We start from the raw sequence: 27,665 nt of genomic DNA, 5'->3' as shown, positions 1-27,665 counted from the left end.
AAAATTGTGCAAGTGAATTTCGGATTTGCCTAACTCATTAGTGAGGAAATAGATTTTTCTAGAGAACTAATAGATATTGATGATATGGATGATATTGAATTTGAAGGTCGGTTTTTAATGTATTGGAAATTTCAATTGGTCCTTAATTTTGAGATATTTCTTATATTAATAGTTATGAAAATATGCTTAGAATGCAAAAGGTTGATATCTCATAACAAATATCAACAAGCTTAAATAGTCTATATTTTATCTCTAAAGGGTCATTAATCCCTTTAGAAGGAATGAAGTATTATCTTAAGTTCATCTAATATATTATCGGGTCTAACCTGAGTTATTACGGTTTTATTGACCAGCAATTTGAGCATGTAGAAGGATATGGGAAACGGTGGTATCTCTTCATCGTTGTTGAGAGGGTCGTGAATATTTGAGCAAAGTGCTTCGCTGCCTGTCCAATATCCATCGCCCCATAGAAATGCTGACCCGTAGCGACCCATTGCATCGTCCACTGGAAGATAATAAATAAATATTAATAAATAATTTAAAAAACTATCGGACGATAATATATTTTGTTAGAAATGTTCAAGTCTGAGTTTTAGGTATCTAAACTTAAGTATCTAATTTTTCGAACTATTTAACCCTAGAACGGTATCTGTTCGCCTCCGAGGCATACATGCATACAATAATGAATGGTGTCAGTACTTTTGTTATGGAAATTTTGAAAAAATAAAAAGATTATTTGTTACTAAATCAAAGTTGCATATTTTTTTAAATAACCTATGATGATATCACAAAGTATATACAAAAGACGTTTAATACATCACTTGTACACAAAAAAGCGCGATACCATTCTAGGGTTGAACTTGCTAACAAGAATAACTACTGCCTAAAAATTGGAACAATTTTCATTTAAATATCGATTCGATTATAGTTTATTGAAATATTATTGAACTTAAGAATCTATTTTTTGAAAAATATTAAATTATTGAAATTTGGGTCATAGTAACTTCATTAGCTTCCCGTTATTGTAATCGTCCAAAAATCGAAATTGAGAAATTTTACATTTTATTACGTTTTGAAGGTTTCTGAACATTTTGGCATATCTCAGAAAAAATTGATGTGTGTGTGTATGTATATATGGATACAACTTTTAACTTCCCGTAGGGTAAGTTATAGTAATCGCAAAAAAATCAAAAATGAAAAGTTTTATATATCTTTACGTTTCAGAGGTTTCTGAACATTTTGGCATACCTCAGCAAAAATGGATGTATCTGTGTGTGTGTGTATGTGCGGAAACAATTTTTCGTCCGACGATTTCGAGAACACGGATCAATCAATCTGAATGCTACAAAAAACAAGATACGGGCCAAAAAGTGCCAAAAATGTTTATTTAATTTATGAGAGAACCGAGCGTCCAATTTGAATGATTCGAAAAATATTTTATTTGTGTTGATGAAATGAAATTGGACTGGTGAAATTTTTGGAAAGGCAGGTCTATTTGGCGGACAGAAAATGATCGACTAGACATATGCACATCAAATTATCACATATTGTATATATATTTTAATAATAAGCTAACGTATCGCGATTGCTTTGAAAAAAGTTCAAAATTTCCAAAATATAGAAAAATCAAATTTTTGAAAATGGTCATTTTCTTCAAAAAATTTAAAAGTCTCAAAAATCTATTTTTTTCAGAGTTCTAAAAAATGGACTCTTTTTTCAAAAATTTAATTTTTCGTACGGGAAGTTTCATTAATTTGCCTTAAGGCACGATGCCATGCACCACTAGTTATCGTTAATCACCACGATAATATCAGACTTGGGCCATGGTAACTTCATTAGATAGTAATGTATCCAAAAAATTTTTGCCAAATTCCTAGAAAACGCTTTTTTATGTCACACGTATATTACTAACATGGCTATATTAAATCTTTTTTCTCCTACCAAAGTCTAGAGTCTAGTATGTCAGAAATGGCTCATGTAGTTCTTAGTGTCAGACACATATGACTGACATGGCGATCAACGTGTTAAATTAAATTAACGATTAAAAGTCAATGGCAACTTTAACTATTGTAGTCCAATAGTTGGATAATTGGAACGATCTTTAAACAGAAATATTTGTTTTTCAGGATTTTTAGCTCGATTTGGTTTTGGTTATAATTTATTATGATAGTATTAATTTTAAATATCTATCTTTAAAAAAAAATACAACAAATTCAACATACTAATTAAAATAACTACTTTCTACAAGGAGATCAAGTGATTTTGATAAAAATTGGAATGGTCTTTTATACAAAAATTATTCCTTTACAATTTTTATAATATTACTAAATTCAAGTACAAACATTTTCAATTGTTTGTAAATGGTGAAAGATACTAAGAAGGGTACAACGGTTACTGCAAAAAAAATGAATTATTCAGAAATGGTTTAACCATTAGATACAAATATAATATCCAGGAATTTGTATTGCTTGGCCATGTGTACAGAAACGTCGAATACAATTTCATAATGAAATGTTTAACAACTATATTTATTACAATTTTTAAACAAAATAGTGACACAGATCGGTTGAGATTTTTTAAGTATATAGCATAAGTCATATAAACATGCACGCACCATTTAATTACCTAGGAAATAACAAATTATCTATCTGCAATCTTTGTAATTACAGGCGCAATTATATGTATGTCATAATCTAGATTCTAGATCACAGAGTTAGAGGTATCACTATGCCAATGACCCAAGTTAAGCTCGATCAGTTTTTTACCTCAAATTATATAATAATATCGTCGAGATGTTTACGGCAATTAAAAACCAGTTACCTACTGCATAACATCAACTTTCTCTAAATAAGATGATCATAAATGTGTGACTGAGCATATTTACAATTATCGACTTAGGATAAGTGACTATGGACCGCGAAAAGATTTGCTAGGATATGAATATTGATACTATAGTTCAAGGATAAAAGTAAATGGGAAATTGATTGTGTGATCAATTCAAAATTGAATTGATTTTGAATGAAATTTGAAAAAAAAAATTACGACTTTGCTTTTTAAGTATGATAAAAGTAAATCTCTTTGAATAATTTAAGTAAATCAAATAGAGCTTTCATCATTTTTTAGAACGTGGGTTTCTGTCGATATCAAAATTTCTAGGATTTTAATTGTCTACACTACGATTGGTCTCTTAATTATCTTAAAAAAATATATTGACAAAAACATTGCTTAGTCATCATATTTAGGCAATTTTGCATGCCAAATTTTGGAGTAGTTTTTTAAATAATTTAAAACAGAATCAAAAGACCCTTCTACTTCATCAGAGGATATAATTTTTGCTAAACTTTTAAATATTTATACTGGCTCAGAATATTGAAAAATCTTCTGTGTGGAATATAATAGATTGGACAATTATTTTAATAAAAGCAACTCTAGAAATGATTGTAAAAAATGCAAAGAGTCAAGATCAATGCAAAAAAAAAAATCAAAAATATTATTTATCATTATCAACTTGTTGTTTTAAGTATCACAAGATGTTTTGTGAGTGATTGCATAAAATTTCGCAATTTTATTCGATCATGGATACGCATCTTTATTTTGTACCTACTAAGTTACTATATGTGGCAATGCATTACGCTAATTGGTTACAAATAAAATATCCGGGTACATATTGTTTGACCTGAATTTATATAAAAATCAGCCAAGGTTGAAAAAAATTCTTATTTTGATGAATCATTATATGAACATGTTTTCTATCATATATGTTGCAAAAATTAGTCGTAAATTGTGTAACATAACGTAAATAAACCATTACCCACTGTTATTGAGTCATTAAAAGAATAAAAGAGAATGTAGGAAACGATATATTTTTATAATTTCTTATTTTTTATTGTCCAATCAATACAGAAACAAACAACAAAAAAAATATTTGTGAAGAGCACGAATCCTATGATTTTTTATTTATATTATAAAGCAATAAAAGTATTCACTTTAGCGTTCAAAATAGATATTTTGTAATTCGCTATACAAACGTTATTGAAAAAGGAATACTTCAACACAAAATGGTTAGTTAAAATGAATGTTGTAAAATTTGCTAATACTGTCTTATACACAAAAGCATATCATTGAAATAATTTCACAAATTTTGAAAACATTACAAATCTAAATGAATAAGCTAACAACAGGACAATTGCAAAAGTCGCGACATTGATTTCATGGTTTGGTTCAGGCACACCTTCGGAAATATTTATATATTCATTGATTTAAATTTATAATACACAATATATGCAGAACTATTTTGGTCTTTTAAAGAATAATAATATTTGCATACGAGGATAATTTGAATGATATTTCAAAAACTTATATTTCAAGGGCTTTATCGTTCAACTCAAGTTTTGAAGACTTGGCCAGAATTTTGATTCAGCTTACAAATAATTTTAGCACTAGTGTGAAAGTAAAATCTTGTTTACTTTGTATAAAGTATAAAATTGAACGATGAATCACATTTTAATCGTTATGCACGATGAATGCTATAGCATCCACGTCAAGTATTTTGCTTCTATTTTACGCAAAGTACTTGCCCAAACTAATTAGTGACTACTGGAAAAAATAAGAAAATTCAAAAATACCTAAAGCATCAGTTAGTCATTACTTTGACAGGTATAATAATTACTAAAACGTAAGGTTATATAAAATTAGAGACAAAATAATTGACTTTAAAATTTGAATGCAACAGTATTCATGTTTTTTTTGCATCCCAATGAAAATGAATGCTATAACATTCACGCCCACGAACAGGCAAAGTTGTTAAGAGTTCAAATTCACAATTACTACGGTAATATGCATTATAGGAAATAAATCGAAGTAATCTACATTGTACAGAGTACACATAACAAGAATTATATAATGAAATACGGCCTCATTTTATTTGTTCTTATAACACTATTCGCACTCGGTAATGGTAATAAATATTATGTAGCTACTTTTTGTTCCACTCTATAAATTTCCGTTTATATATTCTTCATGAAATCAATTTATGGAGAATTCACGCAGAATTGATTTCTTAATTTTATTTAGCGCTATTGTAATTAAATAAACAGTTGTGGTTATATTTATGACTCTATTACGAAGGAAAGAAAATACATTATTTTTAGTATTTATGTATTCAAAAAAAAATTGTTGCTAAAAATGTAAATAAATTCATTAAATAAAATTTAATTGAAAAGTATTAACCCTTTCCACTCGGATTACCTTTTCGCTCCGGCGGCAAAATACATGTAGTCTCGGATTTCGCGAGTGGAAAGGGTTAAATTAATACGAATTGAGAATGTGAAAAGAGCTTATACATCAAATATCAATATATGGATATCCCAAAAAAAATATTTTTTTATCCACTTTTTATTTGTTGATAATTCTTACTTACTTTCCGCTAAATAATTAAAATCTCAGTGATCCCTACCATGATTTGTTAAAAATTCTTATAAATTTTCATAATCGCATGAATGATTGCATTTGAACGCATTATTTGACATGGATTCAGAAGTCTTCTTTAATAATACTAACTTCAGCAATTCTTTCTTATTTTATTAACTTCCCGAAAGAGTTTTTGAATTAGCCCAAAAATCTGATTTGCTAACTTTGTATTTTCTTAGTATTTCATGTCATACTAAATTTTTTGAAACCAAAATGAAAAAAACTGTGTGTGTATCAAAATTTAACCTTTAATCTTAAAAATGGTTTCGCCGATTTGAAAAATTTAAGCCATTTGAAACTAAATTAGGACTTGCGTTGATTAATTTTGTGAGACGATCGGTCTAACTATTTCTTTATAATCAGCAGAAAGAGGTGAAATGTTTTGTTCACATTTTTGACAAAAACCTTATGCTAACCAATTTTGAAGATTCTGAAATATTTAGAAATAGTTTCATTTTTTTTTTGGTAAAAATCGACATGGGAAGTTTCTTCGTAATTCATTTTTAAGTATAAAAATGCATTAAAATTTTGTATGTGTTTCAATTTAGGACTTAATCCATCTATGTTCTAAAATCATGTTCATGCTCTATAATTAATACAAAATATATATATATATATATATATATATATATATATATATATTATAAGTGAGTATGTAAGATATTAATTGGGAATAGGATTGATTATAGCTTTTAAAGAAAAGCGAAGTCACAATTACAAAATAAGCAGTTGAAAATTTGATTGTCGCCATTTTTCAAGTTGCTGAATTTTAATTTTGGACTTAAAAAATGTAACTTACACCTAGTTTATTATATAGTTCATTTATTACATTTTTAACTTTGATCACTTTATGTAAGTAATAAATAATAACTTTTTATAAATATTTTCTTAGAAGTAATTTTATTTGTGACAATTGCATATATTTTCATGATTTGAAATTCTAATTGTAAGAGTTCTATAATAAACTGTTGTGCTGATTTGACTTAATACTAGTCGATTATTATTACAATTTCTGTAATAGGGCGAATATTTATTGATGAAGCAATAAATCTGGATTACTTGGATACATATTGCTGTCTATATTTCCAAGTGATCGTTGTTACTACTGCTTGACAACAGGCTACTCGAAACGGGATCGAACTGATTCAGGTCCAGTCGTTCTAGCCACTTCACTACGAGCGAACCCATTAACACTTTGGGGACGGCTGTCCACCTCAGTGGACAAACATACTCTGTGAGGCACAGGCTATTTCATAAACAATGACTCATTTTGCATCGAAAAGTTGAATAAATTACATATAGCAGTGATAAACAATATTGTATTTTGAAAATAATTTTAAGTTATTTTAGTAGTATTTTTAGCCTTTTTCTTTGCTATATGGTCTTTTTTTTAATATTTAAAACGACCGAGCGCTTTTAAATATGACAAAACGACTGGTAAATTTTGTGAATTACGCAGTAGTGAAGATGGATGGGTTTCAAATAGACATTCATACAGACAAATTTTACGAAATTACTATTCGCACCGAAGATAGTGATGAATGTGATGATGATGATATTATCAAACCAATAAAAAGAAGAAGAAGTTCTATAAAATAAATGAAGAGCGGAAAGACATTAGCGAATATGCCGATTCTCCTTCAATAATCGAGTTTGACATACATCAACAAACACCCCGATAACAAATACCAAGCAATATAAGATATCTAATAGATTATTCTACTGTATATTTTATAAATGAATTATTAGACAATATAATAGAAATAATAAACCATTATGGCAGCAAAAAAATGACCAAATATACTGACTAATCAGTGGCATATTATAAATGCGAGTGAAAGAAAAAGGGATTGTATTGTCTGTTCTGATAGAAAAGCACCAGGAGGAAGGCGGCGAACAACATTTTATTGTAAAACATGTCAAAATCAAGCAGCTATGCATTTCGGAAATGGTTTTGAACGTTACCATTCTTCATAAAATGATCAAAAATAAATTAATATTATAAATGTATGTCCTTCAATGACCACAAATTTTTATCAAACAAATTGCATAACATACACAGTGAAGCCAAGTTTACAGCCGGTGAAATCGATGCCGTCCCGAAAGTGTTAAGTATCAATTTCTCCTTTACAATGCACCTCCATGTGGATTACGGTTGTTGTGTCGTTTAATCGTTACCGAAGAATGCTAGTCAGGTTGTGCCGCAGTCTCAGTCGCAGTCTCAATCGCAGGTACGAGTATGTTATATTCATGTCGTATCCACGTCGCTCGCGGCCAGCGTAACACTTTCACTCTCGCCAGATAACTTTCACTGGCTATTCGGGCTATTCCGTGTTGCTTGTGTTTATTATCGCCGACACCCAACCTCGATATGTATGTGGATATGTGGATGCAGAGATGAATATCGTACTTCAAATAATCTTGACCTAATTCACGACGAATTTTGCGTATTGACAATTTCGAGACACTCTCTAACACGATTAAATGACCACAGGTATTTAATTGTTACCAAAATGAATTTTTACCAGGTCGTAACCGATTTTTGGATTTGCAAGTGATTTGTTCAAAGTGTTCAAAATTGGTTTATTTTGCAACCAATTAAGGGGGCGTCCATTAATCACGTGTGGCTTTTGTGGGGAGGGGGTGGGGGTCTGATAAATAATCACGAAATATCACGTGGGGGAGGGAAGGGTACAGTAAGATATCACGTGTATTTATTTTTTACCTGATTTTTTTTTAAATCAAAACATTTTGAAAAAAAACAAAAATTTTACAATTTTCTCATAACTAAAAGTACACGTGATGTTTGGTGGGGGAGAGTTCTCATAACTGAAATTCTTAAAAAATCTATCATTTGATTAATAGGCGCCCCCTAACTTGAAATAAAGTTTTTTTCTTAACTTCTGGTAGGTGATTCACCTTTAATTCGCCAATACCTTAGGTGAAGTTTGTATTTTTAGATTCGCTAATTATTTCATTTTTTTATCGACGCTTCAAGTCATTCTAAATCGTTTAAAACCAAAATTGGTATTGGTATGGGTATGTGTGTATATGTAGTATGAAAATTGACCTTTTGTCGTCGTTTTTTAAAAGGACTACACCATTTTCAAAAATCCTGAACCAATTTAAAAAAATTTAAACTCTTCGAAAGATTTAATTAGGGACTCGTGCCGATTAGTATTAGTTTAAGATCTGCCGGAACGTTTCTTCGTGATTTTTTTTTTTTTGAGTGTGATGGAATTATTTATAAGAATAGAGTTGATGGTCTCAAAGAACATCCTAAAATATTATGCCTACGAAAATTGGTTGAATTATAAAACTTATAAAAGTTTGGAACAATTAGCAACTTCGAATTTGATATTCTATTATTTAGCAATAAATAGAAAATTCGGGTCATTTTTTGGTTTTTGTCAAATAACTCACAAATTTTATATGAAAGCCCTTTTCAGTTAGATGGGATAAAACTAGACAAACTTTACTACGATTCCATGCCAACAGTTATATACACTCCGATATAAAAGTTTTGAATAAAATGACATTGAATTTATTATTTCATTATTTAGCAATAAATAGAAAATTCGGGACATTTTTTTGGTTTTTGTCAAATAACTCACAAATTATATATGAAAGCACTCCTTTCCAGTTAAATGGGGTGAAACTAGATAAAATTTACTACGATTCCAACATTTACACACACTTCAATATAAAAGTTTTGAATAAAACGACTTTGAATTTAAGATTCCAAACTTTTGTTGTCACTATTTTAATTTGTTGAATTTCAATTCGTATTTATTAAGTTAATTATTTAAACATATTAGGATGTGCATGTAACTTGCCAAAAGGCAATATTATTTAATTTTCAAATGTTTGCAGTAATGCGCTGATGGGCTAATTTCACGTGAAAACCCATTATATTTTTAAGTGCATTAATGCATATTTTATGCCATAGTTAGTTATTTATTTCAACATCTGTTTTTAACTAAGTATTTATTTTATAAGAATATATCAGAAATAATATCCAGAATCTATGCATATACATAATGACAAAAAAAATTAATAGTATAATAATAATAATGAGTGGTACTGCCTAGGGCAAGTCCGTGCCCGATATAGCTTATAATTGGAAACATTTTCTTGATCTATATATTCAAGTTGAAGTAAAAGTATATTTGCCGTATATTTAAATATTCATACTTTAATCTGAGATTTCATAATCTGAGTGGATTCAGACAATATTGTTGTAGCATTTTATGCGAATCCATACATTTTGAAAATTAAATCTTATGATAAGTAGGTATAATTAATATATAACTCTTGCCCGAAGTATAATTATTATAAATGCATAAATAATTGTGTGTATTATTTTATTTAATTTTCGTTTGAATTATTACAATAATTGCTGGTAATGATATAATTACAAGAATACTGTTATGCAGCAAACACATAACAGTTTATTTCACACGCTTCAATGATTAGTTACATATTTAAAAATACAAAGACTTTACACATACATAGCACGTTATATATTATATGGTAAATATCATCAACTTCAACTTTGTCTTGTTTCGTGTTTATTCAATTTGCAATTTACTAAAATTTAATTGAATTGAATTATTAGAAAAATTTAAAAGTTTTGATTTTTTTGCTCGCAATGCAGAAGTAAATGGATAAGATGCTGTCTAACCGACAAGAAAGAGACTCCAACCGATTTTCTGATTTGATTGATATACATTGATCACTTGTCATGATTAATATCTGTATGATGGTGCAAGTGTTATATGATCCTACATGTTTTTTTAATAACGATTTGGTTTTGAAATTTTTCACTTATACAGTTAACTGTGATTGCGTAGGTAAGTGATCAGAACCCCTGGACCTGAATCAGAGGTCCTGGGTTCAAATTCTCTTCAAGCAGTAATGATAACTGTTTTTACATGGAATCATAGATAGCTATTTGTGCTAATCCGGCATTGCTGCATCAATAAATATTAGCCTCATTACAAAAATTGTTATAATATTTTATCACACCGGGATGGGACTTGTTTCATCTGTAGAACTGACTAATAGTCCAATCATTATAGTAAGTTCACCTCGTAATTTGAGATACCCAGCTGTAAGTTTGTAAAAACTGTATATTGACACCCTAAAAGTTATCGTACAACCTACATATGGTAGGGTACGCAACATATGTAGTAGGTTTTGAGACATCTTTTAGGGTGTCAATATACAGTATTTACAGATTTACAGCTGGGTATCTCGAATTCCGAGGTGAACTTACTATAATGATTGGACTATTAGTCAGTTCTACAGATGGCAACCCAAATAAGTCCCATCCCTGTGTGATAAATTATTATTACAATTTCTGTAACAGAGCGAATATTTATTGATGAAGGCACTACAGTCAACAGTACGATAAAAACCATTCGTCAGATGTTTGAATTTAAATTTGTTGATCAATTACCGCATCAGATAACATGAAATCAAAACAAATGAATAACTATGAATTTTTATATCATTGTCAGTCGAAAATGGTATTTTATTTCTATATTTTTCGCATTTATAGTTACGTGTTCGGACAGTAAATGTTCCAATAGCGGTAATTCTTATTATCACATGGACGTTAAATGTGTAACAGTGTCGTAATTCAAAACAATGTCTGTATGACATAGTTGCGTCGTGTTAACTAAATACTCTTATAACGGTACGTTGAGCAAGCTATTTTTTGGTGACAAATATCTTGGAGGAAAGATTCTCAGGTAAACTAATGATAATTTATAAATAATTGATTTTTATATAACTGTACCAATTTTACTAATTGATCAAACTTGACTAGATTCAATCTACTGAAATGTATGATGTTATCATTAGGTTTAGGAGGTTTTTAGGGGGAGGGGGGGGTTTGACATAAAATCACGAAATATCACGTGGGGGAGGAAGGGGGATAGTAAGATATCACGTATATTCATTTTTTGACTGATTTTTTTAAAAAAATTCAAACATTTTCAAAAAAAATTAAAAATTTTACAGTTTTATCACGTAACTAAAAATACACGTGATGTTTAGTGGGGGGAAGGGGGGTAATTTTGAGTATCACCAAGAGGGAGGGGGGGTCCATAAATCCTTAAAATCTCGCTCACGTGATTAATGGACGCCCCCTTAGAAGAATGCTTTGCATTGAGAAAAGCAGAAAGATTTACTAACACCAAATTGGTATTGCTAGTGGATACATTTTTATTGTTCATTGCTATCCTTTTTCTATTTTATTTATAATACAATTAAAAATAGAACTTTAATTGTTTAAATGGCATTCATAAAATCTAAGAAATTTTAATTATATACGATAAATTGTAAATTAATTTAACGACCTCTGTGAATTCAATACTATCAAACATTTATGTGCTGTCATTGAACTTATTACTTCACTTTTTCTATAGAGAATAATGTACCAAAACCAATTTTAAATTGTTATTATTATTTCTCTCAAAATTACATCTACCCCGGGTACTGTAATAACTCTTACTTTCTACGTTTTATCTAATAAATCAATACAATAGACAAGTTGTTAATCAACCAATGAATTTCTCTAAAATTTAATAAGAAAATGAGAAGCATGCAATATGGAAAGTAATTTCGTGTGATTATTATTGACGGACCGTAAAATCCGCTAAAAGTGCGTTTTTGTTTACTATTTCTACTGTGATTTACCTTTTTTTATTAGCAAGATAGTAATACTGATTTATCATTAATAAGGTATCTATGAGTGACAAGCTATGATGGTAAATAAAAATATTTTTGTCTAATATGTGGGTCCTATTGGTAATTGTTAACTAATCAATAAGGGCTTAAAACTTTGGTTACCATAATTTGCATAAAATTTATATTTATATTAAGCCACAATTCATTTCTACTGGGGTGGCAACCTTATTTTAAGCGTTTCTTAAAATTATTTTGGAAAAAGATCAAGATTTTTTAGTATCAAAGATGAATGATAATGTTTGCGTTACAATGCAGATTTTCTTTTCATTTTTCACATTTTTACATTTAATTTACATGACACGTTAACTGCCACAATAATATCAGAAAAAATCACATGGTAAATATATTAGATAATTTAGTTGAAAATGTATCAATGAAACTTAATGTATCAAAATTTTTTTTGCGAAAATTCCTTGAAAAACACTATTTTTTATGTAACACATATATGACTGACTTAGGCATTTATTTTTATAAATTCATCAACATTTTCAATTATTTTGTAATAAATTGATACGTTTAAGTTCCTATTAATTGATGTGAGATTATTCACCATCAAACCCAATTTTTTTTATTTCCAATGTCGTTTACAAAACCAGAAGAAAGTTACCGATTCCAACAACTCCCATAGAATTAGTGTCATCATCACAATAACATAACATCTGAGAATAAATCAAAATAAAAAAAACTCATTATGAATAGATTTTACGGCTTACATCATTGACCAACATAGGACAAGAATATAAAGCTCATAAAGCAAACAAAGAACTCATCTGACAGACAAGACCAGGAGAGAATTATGGAAGCAATTTTTATGGTCGAAAAAAACTTTCTCTCGAGAAAGTGTACTTTGACTCTGGAGCTGTTAGAAATGTATATGATGCTTCCGGCAAGACGAGACGGGACGTGCACAATATTGATATTGAGATTATTTATACAATATACGTGCCAGTTGATTTATTGATGATTTATTGTCGTTACCTAATAACCAGTATTCAGATGATATGCGGTAAACGCCTCGAGCAAGATGATCAATCTCCTTTGGATGTATACTTGCCATATGAGAATCAAATTTGGATAACCATTTTGGTACATACACAGTTTATAGGTACACATTTGCACACATATTTTTTATTGTAATGGGCCGAAAATCGAACTTGAAAATTTTTACATTTCTCGACGTTTTGAAGGTTTCTGAACGTTTTGGCATACCTCAGAAAAAATGGATGCGTGTGTGTGTGTATGTATGTATGTATGGATACAAATTTCCAGTCACGTTTTCGGGCGCACGGATCAACCGATTTGAATGGTTCAAAAGCATTCGATTCCTATTGATAAGGAAAAGAGCTGATTAGTTTTTGGCGAAGGCAGGTCCAGCCGTTTCGGAGATACGGAGCAAAGAGTGCAGAAAATAGAAATCGACTTTTTGAGAGAACGGAGTATCCGATTTGAATGATCTAAAAAACATTCAATTAGTAATGATTGGGAGAAGCGTTTATTAGTTTTTGGCAAAGGCAGGCCCAGCCATTTCGAAGATACGGAGCTGAATATGTAAGAAATGGCAGTTTTTGAAAGAACTAAGCGTCCGATTTAAATGATTTAAAGAACTTTCTGCTTGTCTTAACAAAATAATAGATTTTTTTTTTTTTTTTAGTTTTTCTTGTATATCGAAAATAATTCAGATTTTATTTTTATTCTGACTAAAGTTCTAATATAACTTAAACAAATAATTTTAAATTTGCAATTCAGTTTATATACTTCTCATAAATATTAGACAATGTTACAATATTTATAATAATCTATTTGAAAACATTCAGTATTCCTCGAACATTTCGTTACGGTACGGGAAGTTCCAGCAATTTGCCTTAAGGCACGATGTAGACAGGTAGACATTTGGACAAGTAGACAGATAAATCTTATATAATTTAAAAAAATATTACAGTATAAATCGATTATTTACACTTGGCAAAAAGCAAATTACAACCAATATAATTGCATTGATTAAATTTGATATTAAGCCTTTTCTTCGCAACTAATAGATATGAAATAGTTTTAAAAACTCGAATAGTTTTTAATTTTTAGTGAAATTCGCTCACATTGCCTTAAGTAAAATTGAGTATACTGATGGTATACAAATTTTAAAAATCTAATTTTAAAATCTTTTTCTAAATATCACCACGCTATTCATTATACCTACGTCTCAAGTACCCATACAATTACCACCAACATTAATTAATTCTAATTGCAAAAGACTCATTTGTCACTGCCATGTCAAAGATTAAACAATAATGCTGCAACAAGTTTGATAAAAGCATTATCCTACAATGTTGCTTAAGATCACATTCATAAACGTTTTGAAAAATTTATTATGCAATTATGAGTTATGCAAAGGCACTTGACACCTATGTCCATATAAAATAAGCCCAAAAGTATAAGAATAATCAAGGTTAACCTTGTATTCACTATCACGTCGAGTTGGGTAAAAAATAAATGACGATGCATATGTTAAATGTCATAATATAATTGATTTATGGATAAGCCCTTTCCTTGCATTACTGCATCAAATTAAAAATTTATCAAAGATATTGGAGAAATTCTAATAATTCTAAAAATTATATTAAATATAATGAGACCAACCATCGGGGTGCTTATAAAAGGATGACTACGTATTTAGAAGTATCTTGGAGGATACTTGAGATCTGAAAGCAGTTCACAAATTTACAAAAACTTTGATAAAGCTGATTCTGAAAATCAGTTTTTTTTCCTTCACATTTGTTATGAACTTCTTAATTGATATGACATATGATGTATTTTTTAATTTTATAATTAAACCTCGGCTATTTTAGCATTCAGTATTAACATTCTTCACTTCCTATTTATGGATTTTGGAATTAGTTTTATAGATTAAGGTTTAATTGGCTACAGTTTATCAATTAATCACTATTATAAATTATTTTATGCAAATTTCTTCAATTGAGAATGACAATCAACAATGATAATCTCTTTCCATACTTTTTATATACGCATATTTTCGTTTCTATTAATTTCGCTATATTTATCATGAAAGATAAACTTCAAAACATTCCACAAAATTATAATTTGACATAATAATAGTGCTGCAGTTGAGAATGTCATTTATCTGTGTAATTTGTATTTTCACGTATTTTATGGGAAAAATACAAGAAACATGTTGTAGTGAAATTTGCTATTCATGGTCAAGTGAACTTGATTTTATATAAAAAATTGTGAATTCATAAAATACACGCAAAATTTATATCTAAATACGTATGATATATTAAACTATATTTTTTATAATTATAGAACACAATTAGCTGGTACAACAATGTTACCTTAATGCACTCACCTATTTTAATTAATTATTTATATAAAGAGATAGTGCCAAAATAATAATAAAAGTAAAATAATTATGGGGCAAACAACAATCCCTTAATAAGTAAGTGAAGAATAATAACTAAACACAGTTTTTTAAAGAAAAAGAAAAAAATATTCGAGTAAGTATAGACAAATTGAAGTGAAGGAACGTTGAAGATTTTTTTTGAAAATACATGAAAATGACAGATATTTACTTTGGTTAATGTAAATTTGAAATAGTAAATCTGACTATAAAAAATAAATAGTAATCGTAAGTTGAATCGTATCCTGTGTGAATATCAACAATTGTTTATACCCAACAATAAACTAACAATAAAAGATTTATGAATGTGATAGAGTATCTACAGAGTCAAGAAAATGACAGCAAAACCAATTACGTTTTAATACTTTATTGTATTTATCGATATAACGATCCAAATGTCTAGAAAGCAATCAATAAAGCTATTATTTCCTTGTAATTAATTCGGACTAACAAAACAAATACAGATTATTGAAGTTACGTGCTTACAAATCGCAAGTCATCGGAGAGATTACATTTGGATCATTATTTCCATTCTCCAACGAAAAGGCTTTGATCTTGGGATTTCATTGAAAACAGAGTTTTGCCTAATAAAACTTTTACTTAGTAATAAAGGTAAAGAAAATTGAAGCATTGAACGAAAACTGAGAAAGTATTTATATATACAGGGTGTCCCAGAACTCAACGTCAGAAAACGAGTTTGAAAATCATGAGCTTTTAAGTGCAACCTGCATTGACATAATAAAATTAAGCAATTTTTGGGTTATTGTGGTTATATTTTGTTCGTTTGAAACCGTAAATTACATCTCTAGGACCACAGTCAAAAATAATGTCACAATTTCCTCCAGTTTTCCAGAATTAAAATGACAGAATTAAAATTTCCAAAATTGGTCTATCAGAGAGGTCTTTTTGCATGAACGTTGACAAGTTCCATCAAAAGTTGGCGCATTTAATCAGGATAGTAATATGGTAAAATACTTGGTAAACGTAAATGGTAAAATAAAAACCGAACTAGTGGTGTATAGCATCGTGCCTTGAGGCAAATTGCTGGAACTTCCCGTACCGTAATAAAAAACCTTGGTACAGAATTCAAAAAAACTTACACAAAATGTGTACACATTATTAAAATCTCTATAAAATATCTGATAAGTTGATGTGCATATGTCCAATAAACATTTTTGACCGCCAAATGACATTTTTTTAACTTATTTTTATTGAGAGTCTATAACCGCTGCACCTGCCTTCCCAAAAATTTAATCAGTTCTTTATCTCTTTATCTTCATTTTCTTAAAAAATGAGTTACCGTTTTTGGCACTTTTTGTCCCGCATCTTCGGTACGACTGGACCTGCCTTCGCCAAAAACTAATCAGCACGTCTCCTTATCAATACGAATCGAATGTTTTCTGATTTATTCAAATCGGTTGATCAGTGTTCCCGAAATCGTTGATGAAAATTTGTATCCGCACACACACACACGCGCACACATATACACACATACAGACATACACACACATACATCCATTTTTTCTAAGGTATGCGAAAATGTTCAGAAGGTTTTGAAACGTAAAGATATATAAAAATTTTCATTTTCGATTTTTTTGCGATTACTGTAACTTACCCTAAGGGAAGTTAAAACCCGAAAAATGCATATTGATTGTTGGATGTGTTAAACATTTTATACTTATAAGTAAATATTATAAAGTAAGCTTTATAGAGTATGTTTACTGTAAGTAAATTTTAGCTAATTTTGTGATATTTTCACACATTTCAAGATTGCGGATAAATCGCAATTATATATCAATATAATATTCTAACTAAATAATTGCTTCGCTAATAGTAAAGGAAAACGCACTACACAACAACAAGCTTGATGGTCAGTTCCAAACCGCTCATACAAAACTTTACTCACGAATACATTTAAAATCAACTCTTATTTTTGTATATGAATCTGTATATATCCATATAAACATGCATGTATATTATGTTTAATGAAAAAACAAACTATCCTTGTCCCTATTACATTAGAATCGGTTCGACTGGTCGTGTCGTTCACTTTTATTTGCGTAAATAGTTTCCTTGAGAAACGTGAACTAAAGTACAAGTGCATTCGCTTTTGCGTAATATTTGATAAATCGTACAAGGAATATGGCCAGGAAATCAAGTTCTAGTCAAATTTGCCAATATCGCCAATTATTTTTCCTACAAACCAGTTAGTTATTCAGATCAAATAGTAACGACTTCAATGGGAATGTGAATTATATTTACTTGTCTTAGCAAATACAGTTGAATCATGTTAAGACTTTCCGCTTAATACACTAATCCTGGCACCTTAAACCAGGAGTAGTGTATTTTCTATACAGCATAATATGATGTCCATAAGGCATGGAAAATTTTTTAAGCTTTTTACTGCTAAATATAGAATTCAACACTTGTTACAAATTTATGGACATTGTTTCTGAACGAAAAAAATGCATCAGCTTTAAATTGAAAAAAAAAATGAACTCAAACATATTCACATCAAAAACCTTTTTTCCTACTAATTAAAAGAATAGTTTTTTTCATTAATGCTGTCCAAACGTTTATATTTTTATATCGGCCATGCAGGCAGTGATCTTCATGCACTGAGCTTTTGTGCTTTTTTAGCGGAAAGCTACTACTCCGGGGTGGAGTAGTACATAATTGGCTCGAGCTTACTTTTCATTCATAAACTAAAGTTCATGCACTAGCATAAATTAATAAGTATAAATAAAGGTTAAAATATAACTTAACAATCTGAGTCATCGAAGGAAGATTTTTTTTTGTGGGTCCTACCACGTGTATTATTCAAATACCTAAATAAGACAATAATAAAATTTAGTCATTTTCTTTGTCCTCAAATCAAAATGTATATTTATAATTAATTAATTACAATGTATGACACAGGAAATATATCGTTGTAATGTGTCTGTCGCCAAAATCTGATTAGTTGCTTACGTAATTCCGGTGTAGTAGCTATGACAATGGTTCATAACTAATAAAACTAAAAAAAAAAACATAACAAAATTATGTTGTATTATCTACGTCATAATATCACTATCGATACAATATATTTAAAACAATAAAGACCGCAAACAATATATATATATATATATAATAGAGCTTGGAATAAATCAATTATTATTATGTATTTTGACATTTGAATTAATAATTTAGTATTTAAATCATCTTTGGGTTTGTAGTGGCTTATGATAAATTTTTTCCAGTGGTTTTCTATATTGCACTTTAAATTAAATACACAGTGAAATTATGAATTCATTTTCCTAAACAATTCTTTGTTTATTTTTTCTTGTGCAACACAAAAAGAGATACCAATGGGTAAACTCTATTTTGGTCATAACATTACATATTTTCATTCATAATTACTAAATGTTTTTTTTGTATATATTTTAAAAACATTAAACCTTGAGAATTGTTTTTTCTTATGTTTATGTATAATTGATAATGATTCTTCTGCCTGTGTGGTTAGAAAAATGAATTATTAATTTATTAGTCTTCCTATGTTCTTACTATAGTGAACATCTATATCCCAAGACATTTTTAATTATAATATTTAGTGAATGTACCATTTTAAATTGTTTATCAATTTCTTCTGTAAAATTATTGATTAGATTTATCTTCTATGTTCACTTCCAAATAACGTTTATGACTCGAAAAAAGAAAACATGGAGTGCAAATGATATGTGTTCTCAAAATATTAGTAGAAAGCAGCTTAATTTTTTACCGCTATTCAAACTCACATTTAACAAAACCAATAATTTATAAAACAAATTTACTAAGACGTCGAAATCTGAATGCACCTTATATGTATTTATAATAAATACTGAAAGTACTTGTAAAAATCGTCAATAGTAAAGATATCATTATTAATAAAAAATTGTGTAATACAAAGGAGGAAATCACTTTTGTAATATTTTTGCAGCCCAATCGTCGAATTAAAAAAAGATTAAATAAAAAAATTATTTATTCCATAAAACGTTTCGACACTTGATGGGTGTCATCTTCAGTAATCTAAAAAACATATAACATAAATACAAAGTTGATGATAAATACATGATATATATACATGTATATATACGATGTCTGTTCAAAAAGTACCCGGAATTACTAATAATTAAATTTCGCGGGTCTGGAGTGTCTGATTGTCAAAATTTTTTTTTATTGTGTTGGTATACATGCCCCTAAAGTATGATGAATTTTCAGCTATATTCACTGTTTACTTTGTCTGTGGTAGTCGCTAAGGTTCGACGTGTTTTTCTGAGCTCGGCGATTTTTACAATGGAAGAATTGAAAAAGTCAAAGAATTTGTATTAAATTTTGCGTAAAAAATGAAATAAAGTGTTGCAAAGTGCAAAAATTCACCAGATATGGCTCCGTGTGACTTTTTCCTATTCCCAAAGTTGAAGAGACCCATGAAAGAACGGCGGTTTTCCTCGATTGAAGAAAATCGCCGAGAGTGCTCAAGGACATATCAAAAAGTGAATATCAAGGGTGCTTCGAAAATTGGAAAAAACGCTGGCATAAGTGTATTATATCTGGGGGGGACTACTTTGAAGGGGACCACATTAATGTAGACGAATAAATAAATATTTTTATATAAAAAGGAGGAAATTATACATACCAAACCAGGAAAAACAACAGAAAAAATTAATTATGATGTAAAATTGCTTAAACATTAAATTTGTGTAAAATAATAATATACCATTATATTAATAAACGAGAAATTGAAGGAGCACATATTGCCCTCCTATATTTTATGTTATTAATAACGGTGCATTATAGACACTGATCAAGGTTACAACGCAATATATATATATATATATATATATATATATATATATATATATATATATATATATATATATACACAATTTTTGATTAGGAACTTTATTTTTTATTTGCTAAATTGCCAAAATAAATTTAGCTTATTTATAACTTATAATGAACAAGAGTCACTTAAACATTTCTAACGCTCTCATACATGCCTTTAAAAATATTTTTATTGTTCTTTAATATAAGTGACAAGTTTTATATATAAGATAAGTTCTAAGAATTATCATTTTTTATTTTTTTCGTTAATATCAATTTTTACGTTTAAGTGAACCAAAAAAGGGTTAAAGTCATGTTGAGGCAATTTTTGAATTTGCCACCACATTAGAAAGTACTGGTTTATATTTTTTAAATTTTAATCTAGTTACATATCTGAAAATATATATTAAAACCAGTACAATTCCAGAACATTCCTTTAGAAAAAATCTTCTAATTTTTATTACCAAAAAAGGGTTAAAGTCATGTTGAGTCCATTTTTGAATTTGCCATCACGTTAGAAAGTACTGATTTATATTTTTTTAATTATAATCTAATTAATTTCATATCTGAAAATATATATTAAAATCAGTACACTTCCATAACATTCGTTTAGAAATAATCTTCTAATTTTTATTACCATTATCATCAATTATTTTATTACTTGACATGATAACCAATTTAGATTGGCGTTAAATCTAGAACAAAACAAAATGCGATGTTATCTAATTCATAATCGCGTCTTATTAAATAATTTATGTAATTATTATAAAAACAATGTGAAAGAATGAATATATATTCGCGTAACATAAACGCCTTACAAAAAGTAAAAGTCAACGAGCTCAAAAGTATTACACTCTTGATTCGAAGAAATTGATGTATAATTAACTTGATATCTTTTCAATTGCGTAATGGATTACAAACGTGGTACATGCAATATCTTAAAAAGAGGAACATTAAAGTAAATACATTTCTAACGAACATATAACAGAATTTTCCAGAACTATCAGTTTTTTTCTAATGCTGGCTATCATTGCCTTTTTTACATTCAACAGTAACTTATATATTTTATATAATAAAACTAAAAAATAATCGGTTCTCAAGTATGTAGTAATAATAATAATAGTTTAACTTAACTTTTAATTTTAATGTGAATTTCATTATTTCATATAGTAAAGGAAGAAGATCCCACAGGAGTTCTTTTTAGATGTTTTATTTTTTATCAATCTTTGTATGCATTTCTATCGGTAAAATTAAATAGTATAAAAAATAAAAGTAAAATCCAAAATATAAATTTAAAATATTAATTAATTCAGATAATAAATAATAATATTATTATAAGCAATATAAATTTTATATTATTAACAAAAATGATGCAAGATTAACAGCTTTTAGTCATATGTAACTTACATTGAACAAATTTATTTACATGGATTCAGTTTCAGTTACAGGGTATCAATTCCAAATTTTTAACCAAAAGTTGTGAATATTAAACCAATATTTAGGTAATGCCATCTTGTTGTCCCCTTTTATAATATAATTATAATCAAAATTTGATTTGGTACATTAAAAATTTAAAAAAAATTAAGTCTTTATTAATGCCCTCTAAATAACAGTATGTTACAAACTTTTATTATATAATTTCATAAAATAATATTTTATAATTAATTAACAAATAAGATATTTTAAATTTTTATTATCCATGATTTATATCCAATGATTTGATATCCAATGATTTTATATCCAATGAGAAGTCGCTTTGCCTTAAATAATTAAATTTAATAATAAATTAATAGATTAGTTTGTTAGTTTTTCTTTCGAGACACTTTTAAAGCATTTGGATTTATAAACTATTATATTGTTTATAACTATAAATGAACTTCTATAAATAAATAATGTTATAAGTATTAGTTATATTGTCGATCAACTACTGTAGTCAAAATATAATTAGTTTCCTCATTGGATCTTTCACAAGCGATGCTATTAATAAATCGATATAAATATTATTATAAATAAATTAATAGCTTAATTAATATTAAATTTTGAATGTTCTAGTTAATCAATTTAAAATTCATTCATAATGCCTAGGTTATAGAAAAAATATGAATTTATTATTAAGTTATTATATAGTGCCTTTAAAATATTATAAACTCATTTATTTTTTTCTATAATCAATTTGAGATATATTTATCATTATGCTAATTTCGAGGAATACATTTGACTTTTCACTAGGTCGTACTCCTCAAAATTAGCATAATGATAAATATATTTCAAATTGATCATAGAGCAAATGAATGAATTTATAATATCCTAAATGCACTATTTAATAACTTAATAGTATATTAAGTATATTAAGATTATTAAAAAACAAAAATAGATTTTATATGTAATTTTGCTTGTTTATCATCGTTTTTTGTATATTTTTTTAATATTTCATTTTCTGTTTAATTCATATTATGAGATCTTGATTATCACATTAATCGCCACGATAACATCAGAAAAATATTTATATGGGCCATGATAACTTTATTAAAAATGTATCAAAAAAATTCAATGTATCAAAGAAAATTTATTTTTTTGCCAAAATTCTTGAGAAATCACGCATTAACGTGAAATCTTACTTAAAGGGTTTTATAAAGGTTTTTCTGATTAATTAGTTATATATTGTTACACAAAGATATAATTATTTAAAATATTCTGATATAAATAATACTAGAATCTCACAAAATATTAATAATTTATGGATTTACATTAACTTTGTGCGGGTGATAGTATTTAAAAACAAATAAATCAAAATTCTATGATATATAAGATACAATAAAAGAACCACTTCCGAAAAATAGCTAAAGCTCTAGAAAGAGCTTTGAATATTTAAATCAGGCATATATTTCCATAATCTACGATACATATTCCACATTTACTTACTCAGAAATAGCAATCTCCAATCGATTGATACGGATAAATAATAATTCACACATAATTTTTTTAAAAATCATAAAAAAATTATATCGTTTCTTTAAATTAATGATTCGTGAATATGTTAATTTTTACTACTGACACACTCCGTCTACTACGATTAGATTATATCAAACATATGACGTAAAAACATTAATAATAAATGACATGACCATTTACTATTATATTTTATAACTTATTTTATAACTTACTTTTCACAGCCCATATTTTATGTTCATACAATCCTCTGATAAATTTCGCCAAATCATTCCTGCAACTTTTGCCCACCAACGGAGCAAAATTTGGAAATCTCTTAGACAATTTGGACACATCGATGATTTTCAGGTAGTCATCCACTCCGGTGATATTGTATTTGGGAATTGTGTTGTTTAGGATTAAATCATCGTATTCGTCGAAGGACACATTTTCGGAAAAATTATTTTTGGCAAAATCGTATTCTATATCATTTTTGGTGTCATTTGTTTTGTGGTCGTCTAGTAGAGATGAACTACTAGTCACTAGTAGGAATCCGATTATCACAGGGAAAAGCATATGGAGGAGGTTTAATACATTTGCACAAACACTTGAATTTATAAAAGTTTAAGTAGATTGAAATTTATCGATTTTGATTATCTTATTTAAAAATTTTGAATTATGATGGTTAAAGCTTAATGGTTAGACTATTTTAATTACTGTATAAATTAATTTTTTATTTCAATTAACAACATATGAGTATTTTATTTTGATTAAATATTAAAATGCATTTTATATTTTATTAAATAAATTGATATGTTCCAGATCCTAAGATGAAATATTATCTATATTATTTCCAACTTTAAAGATGAATGTTTTATTATTCTTCGAGGTCTCAAGAAGACCTCCAGCCGTACCTAGGCTTAAACTTTACCAACATTTATCAATTTTCAAAATTATTTTAATTTTTCAAATTTAAACAGAATATGTTTAATTATCAACTGTACCGTCGGTGTTATCATCTATAGGAATTTAAATTTCACTACAAATGTTTTTCGATTTCGATTCGAGCACAAGATAAGTCCTCGAGGACTGTTAGTCGATGACTGAAATTGAATTTCGTTGCCGTTACAAATGCGCACTTTCTTTTTCGGCCGAAGTTATGCTATGTCCCGTCTCTCCACTAAACTCGAACCGAGAGATGATAAAGCACGACTGCGACTGCTCCTGCTGCCGGTTACCGGTTACTTGCCTGGTGGTAATATGGTGGTAATCTGGTAATGCAATAACTATTACGTCTACGAGCATTGATAAGTTATTAATGTCTATATTTCTTCAATCATGTGGACAAAAAGTATATCTCACGATTTTTTCTAACTTTCCGTAGGGTAAGTTATAGCAATCACAAATAAATCGAAAATGAAAATTTTCATATATCTTTACGTTTCAAAGGTTTCTGAATATTTTGACATACTTTAGACAAAATTGATGTGTGAGTCTGTGTGTGTTTGCGGATGCAAATTTTCGTCGACGATTTCATGAAAACTGATTTTTTTAAATTAAATTTTGTTTAATTCCAACCAAGCACAGAAAAATTATAGGGTAGTCTATGGTTTTATTTATATATCTCATATCTTCGTATATTTATACTAGTGGTGCATTGCATCGCGGCTTAAGGTAAATTGCTTTAACTCCCCGTACCAAAAATTAAAATTTTAGAAAAAGCTTTAAAAATATTTCAAATCTGATAAAAATAGATTTTTGAAATTTTTAAATTTTTTGAAAATATTACAATTTTGAAAAATCACATTTTTTTATATTTTGAGAATTTTGAATTTTTTTCAAAGCAATTGTGCGAATAGTACACATTCATTTTTTCTAAGGTAGACCAAAATATGCAGAAGGTGTTGAAACGTAAAGATATATGAAAAATTTCATTTTTTTGTGATTACTGTAACGTTCAAAACTGAAAAATTCGATTCTTGAAAAATTTTTGGAAAAAATTGACTTTTTTTAAAAATCTTATTTCTTCGTATTTGTTTTTTTTTTGAAAATCTTGAACATTTTTTTAAAACAATCGCGCTGCGTAGATACTTAAGCTGAAATATCAAAGCGCGTGAGCGCCGCCAACCCACATAAATGTACACAAAATTTGTACTCATTATTATAATCTTTATAAAATATTTGATAATTCGATGTACATATGTCTTCTGATCATTTTTACCGCCAAATGGCATTATTTTTTACTTTTTCGTTGGATTACGTTGGATTTGCTTTTACAAAATTTACCAGTTGTTCATTTTGTCAAAACAAGTAAAACATTTTCTGAATTATTTAAATCGGACGCTCCGTTATTTAAAAAAATAAAATACTATTTTTGGCACTTTTTGCCTCGTATCTCCGAAACGGCTAGACCTACCTTAGCCAAACTAATCAGCACGTCTCCTTATCAGTACAAGTCGAATGTTTTTTGAAATACTTAAATCGAGTTAACGTGTTCGTTTGTTTTCAATTATGTGTAATAAATCCACTCAGAATACTTAATCACTCATAAATTAATTTATTGTTTATTGATTAAGTTGATTATTTACACGTATCGGAAAGTTCATGTAACTTGCCTCAAGGCAAAATGCCTATACCAACTAGTTTTGTTTTATAATGAAATTCATATTATAAACATAACTTTTATTTAATATGTATTATTATCACATTTAGAAATTTTTTCATTACTAATCTAACAAAAGCTTCTCGAAGAAAGTCCAAATATGAAAAGAGTATAAAGAAATTCTGTAAGGCATTATATCATTTGTTCAAGTAAGAAGAATTACGTATTTGATCATTGAGAAGATTACTATAGCCGTAATTACATGCGTTGCTGTTTTGTATTTTGCATACAAAATCTATTGAAATTTAGATAGAAAAGGTACGCAATTACACAAACGCTTGTTAGTCGCATTTTAACTCAAGCGCTAATGAGATATATCAACCCATGTAGAAGTTACGCATAGTGTTAGGACGACGTCACATCATAAACCATTATAATAATTTTTACCTTAATTATAAAAAATCATTGCACGTAATAACATCTTATTGAACTTTTAACTTAAGATGCAACCTGATGTTGCAATGTCTATTTTGGTTGCCTTTTCTCCATTTGATTTTCATTATTACAGCAGTGCTGGTACTATTTTCACTTGAAAACATATTTGCATCTATATTTCCAAGTAAAAACTGATGTCACCATATGTTGACACTTGGCTGTCCGAGGCAGGTATCAAAACTGAATCTTCTTAGAAATCTGAAGGTTTAGTATGGCATAGCCTTATTTACAGAAACGACGAAGCTAATTTATTATTTCACGTTAAGTACGAGATCAGGAAACGGCAGAAGTGAATACTGTACATGTAACGATATATCTTTGAAGCAAGCAATCTAAAGCTATTATATTATCAGGTAAATGTATACCTGAATTATAGTTTTGAATGTATTAGAAACAGGAACTAATGCCGTAACTATTGATATGCTTCCATAGAAATGAATAGTCTTACTGCAGCTACTATTTAACATGTTGCAAAACAAACTGAAATATCTGAACAAAGATATTTTCATTAAATTTTAGATCACCACGTATCGCCAAGGCAAAAAAGGCTCAAAAATCCCATAATCCTCCATATGATTTCCAAACTCATCAAAATTAATATTGCATATAAAATATGCATATGTGGTTTTTGTTGTGAAAAGGCTTATTCTAGGATTATTTCTTTAACGAACAACAATAGAACGTGATCCAACAATTGTCCTTGCTAATTAAGATATATATTTATTTACTTCTAAATGCTATTAGAGACAACCCAAATAGCCGTCCATGCTAATTTTGATATCGTAGCAATACCCTGAAGAGCGTTTTACATGATATCGTATTTAGATCTGTATTGTCAAGTAAAAACTGATCACTACCGCTTGATATCAGGTTGTTCGGAACTGGAAATGAGCCTTGTGGTTGCAATGCCAAAGCTCTTGCCACTAAGTCACAAACTAACATAAATTACTAAAGTATCTCATATGGCCATCATCATCACAAATTGTTCCAACGCACATTTTACTGATGTGCGTAGGTAAGCAATTCTTCATAAATGCAATAAAGAAGCGAAGGATTCGAAATGCCACAGACTTTATAAAGTAACCTTTATTAAAAAAGACCTTAACATTTCAAAAGTTTCATACAATTATTAAAAATTTAAAAACTGCTTGCTTTTAAGGC

At 28.5% G+C, this 27,665-nt stretch overlaps 1 protein-coding gene across 1 annotated transcript in view; it reads right to left on the bottom strand.

The window, feature by feature from the left end:
- Positions 1 to 23,701, bottom strand: part of LOC113386342 (O-acyltransferase like protein-like) — a 36,345-nt gene extending 12,644 nt beyond the window's left edge. The window contains exons 1-2 of the mRNA XM_026624128.1: positions 23,644 to 23,701; positions 327 to 505 (exon numbers count right to left, since the gene is read on the bottom strand). Of these exons, the coding sequence (XP_026479913.1) occupies positions 327 to 505; position 23,644 (180 nt within the window). The 5' untranslated portion in view covers positions 23,645 to 23,701. The remainder of the gene's footprint in view (positions 1 to 326; positions 506 to 23,643) is intronic.
- Positions 23,702 to 27,665: the final 3,964 nt, after the last annotated feature.

Source organism: Ctenocephalides felis, unplaced genomic scaffold (genome assembly GCF_003426905.1).
Source record: "Ctenocephalides felis isolate EL2017-DRISC unplaced genomic scaffold, ASM342690v1 CF-g0.4_SCAFFOLD_03571, whole genome shotgun sequence".
Taxonomy (NCBI): Eukaryota; Metazoa; Arthropoda; class Insecta; order Siphonaptera; family Pulicidae; genus Ctenocephalides; species Ctenocephalides felis.
This window is presented reverse-complemented; position numbering and strand designations above follow the sequence as displayed.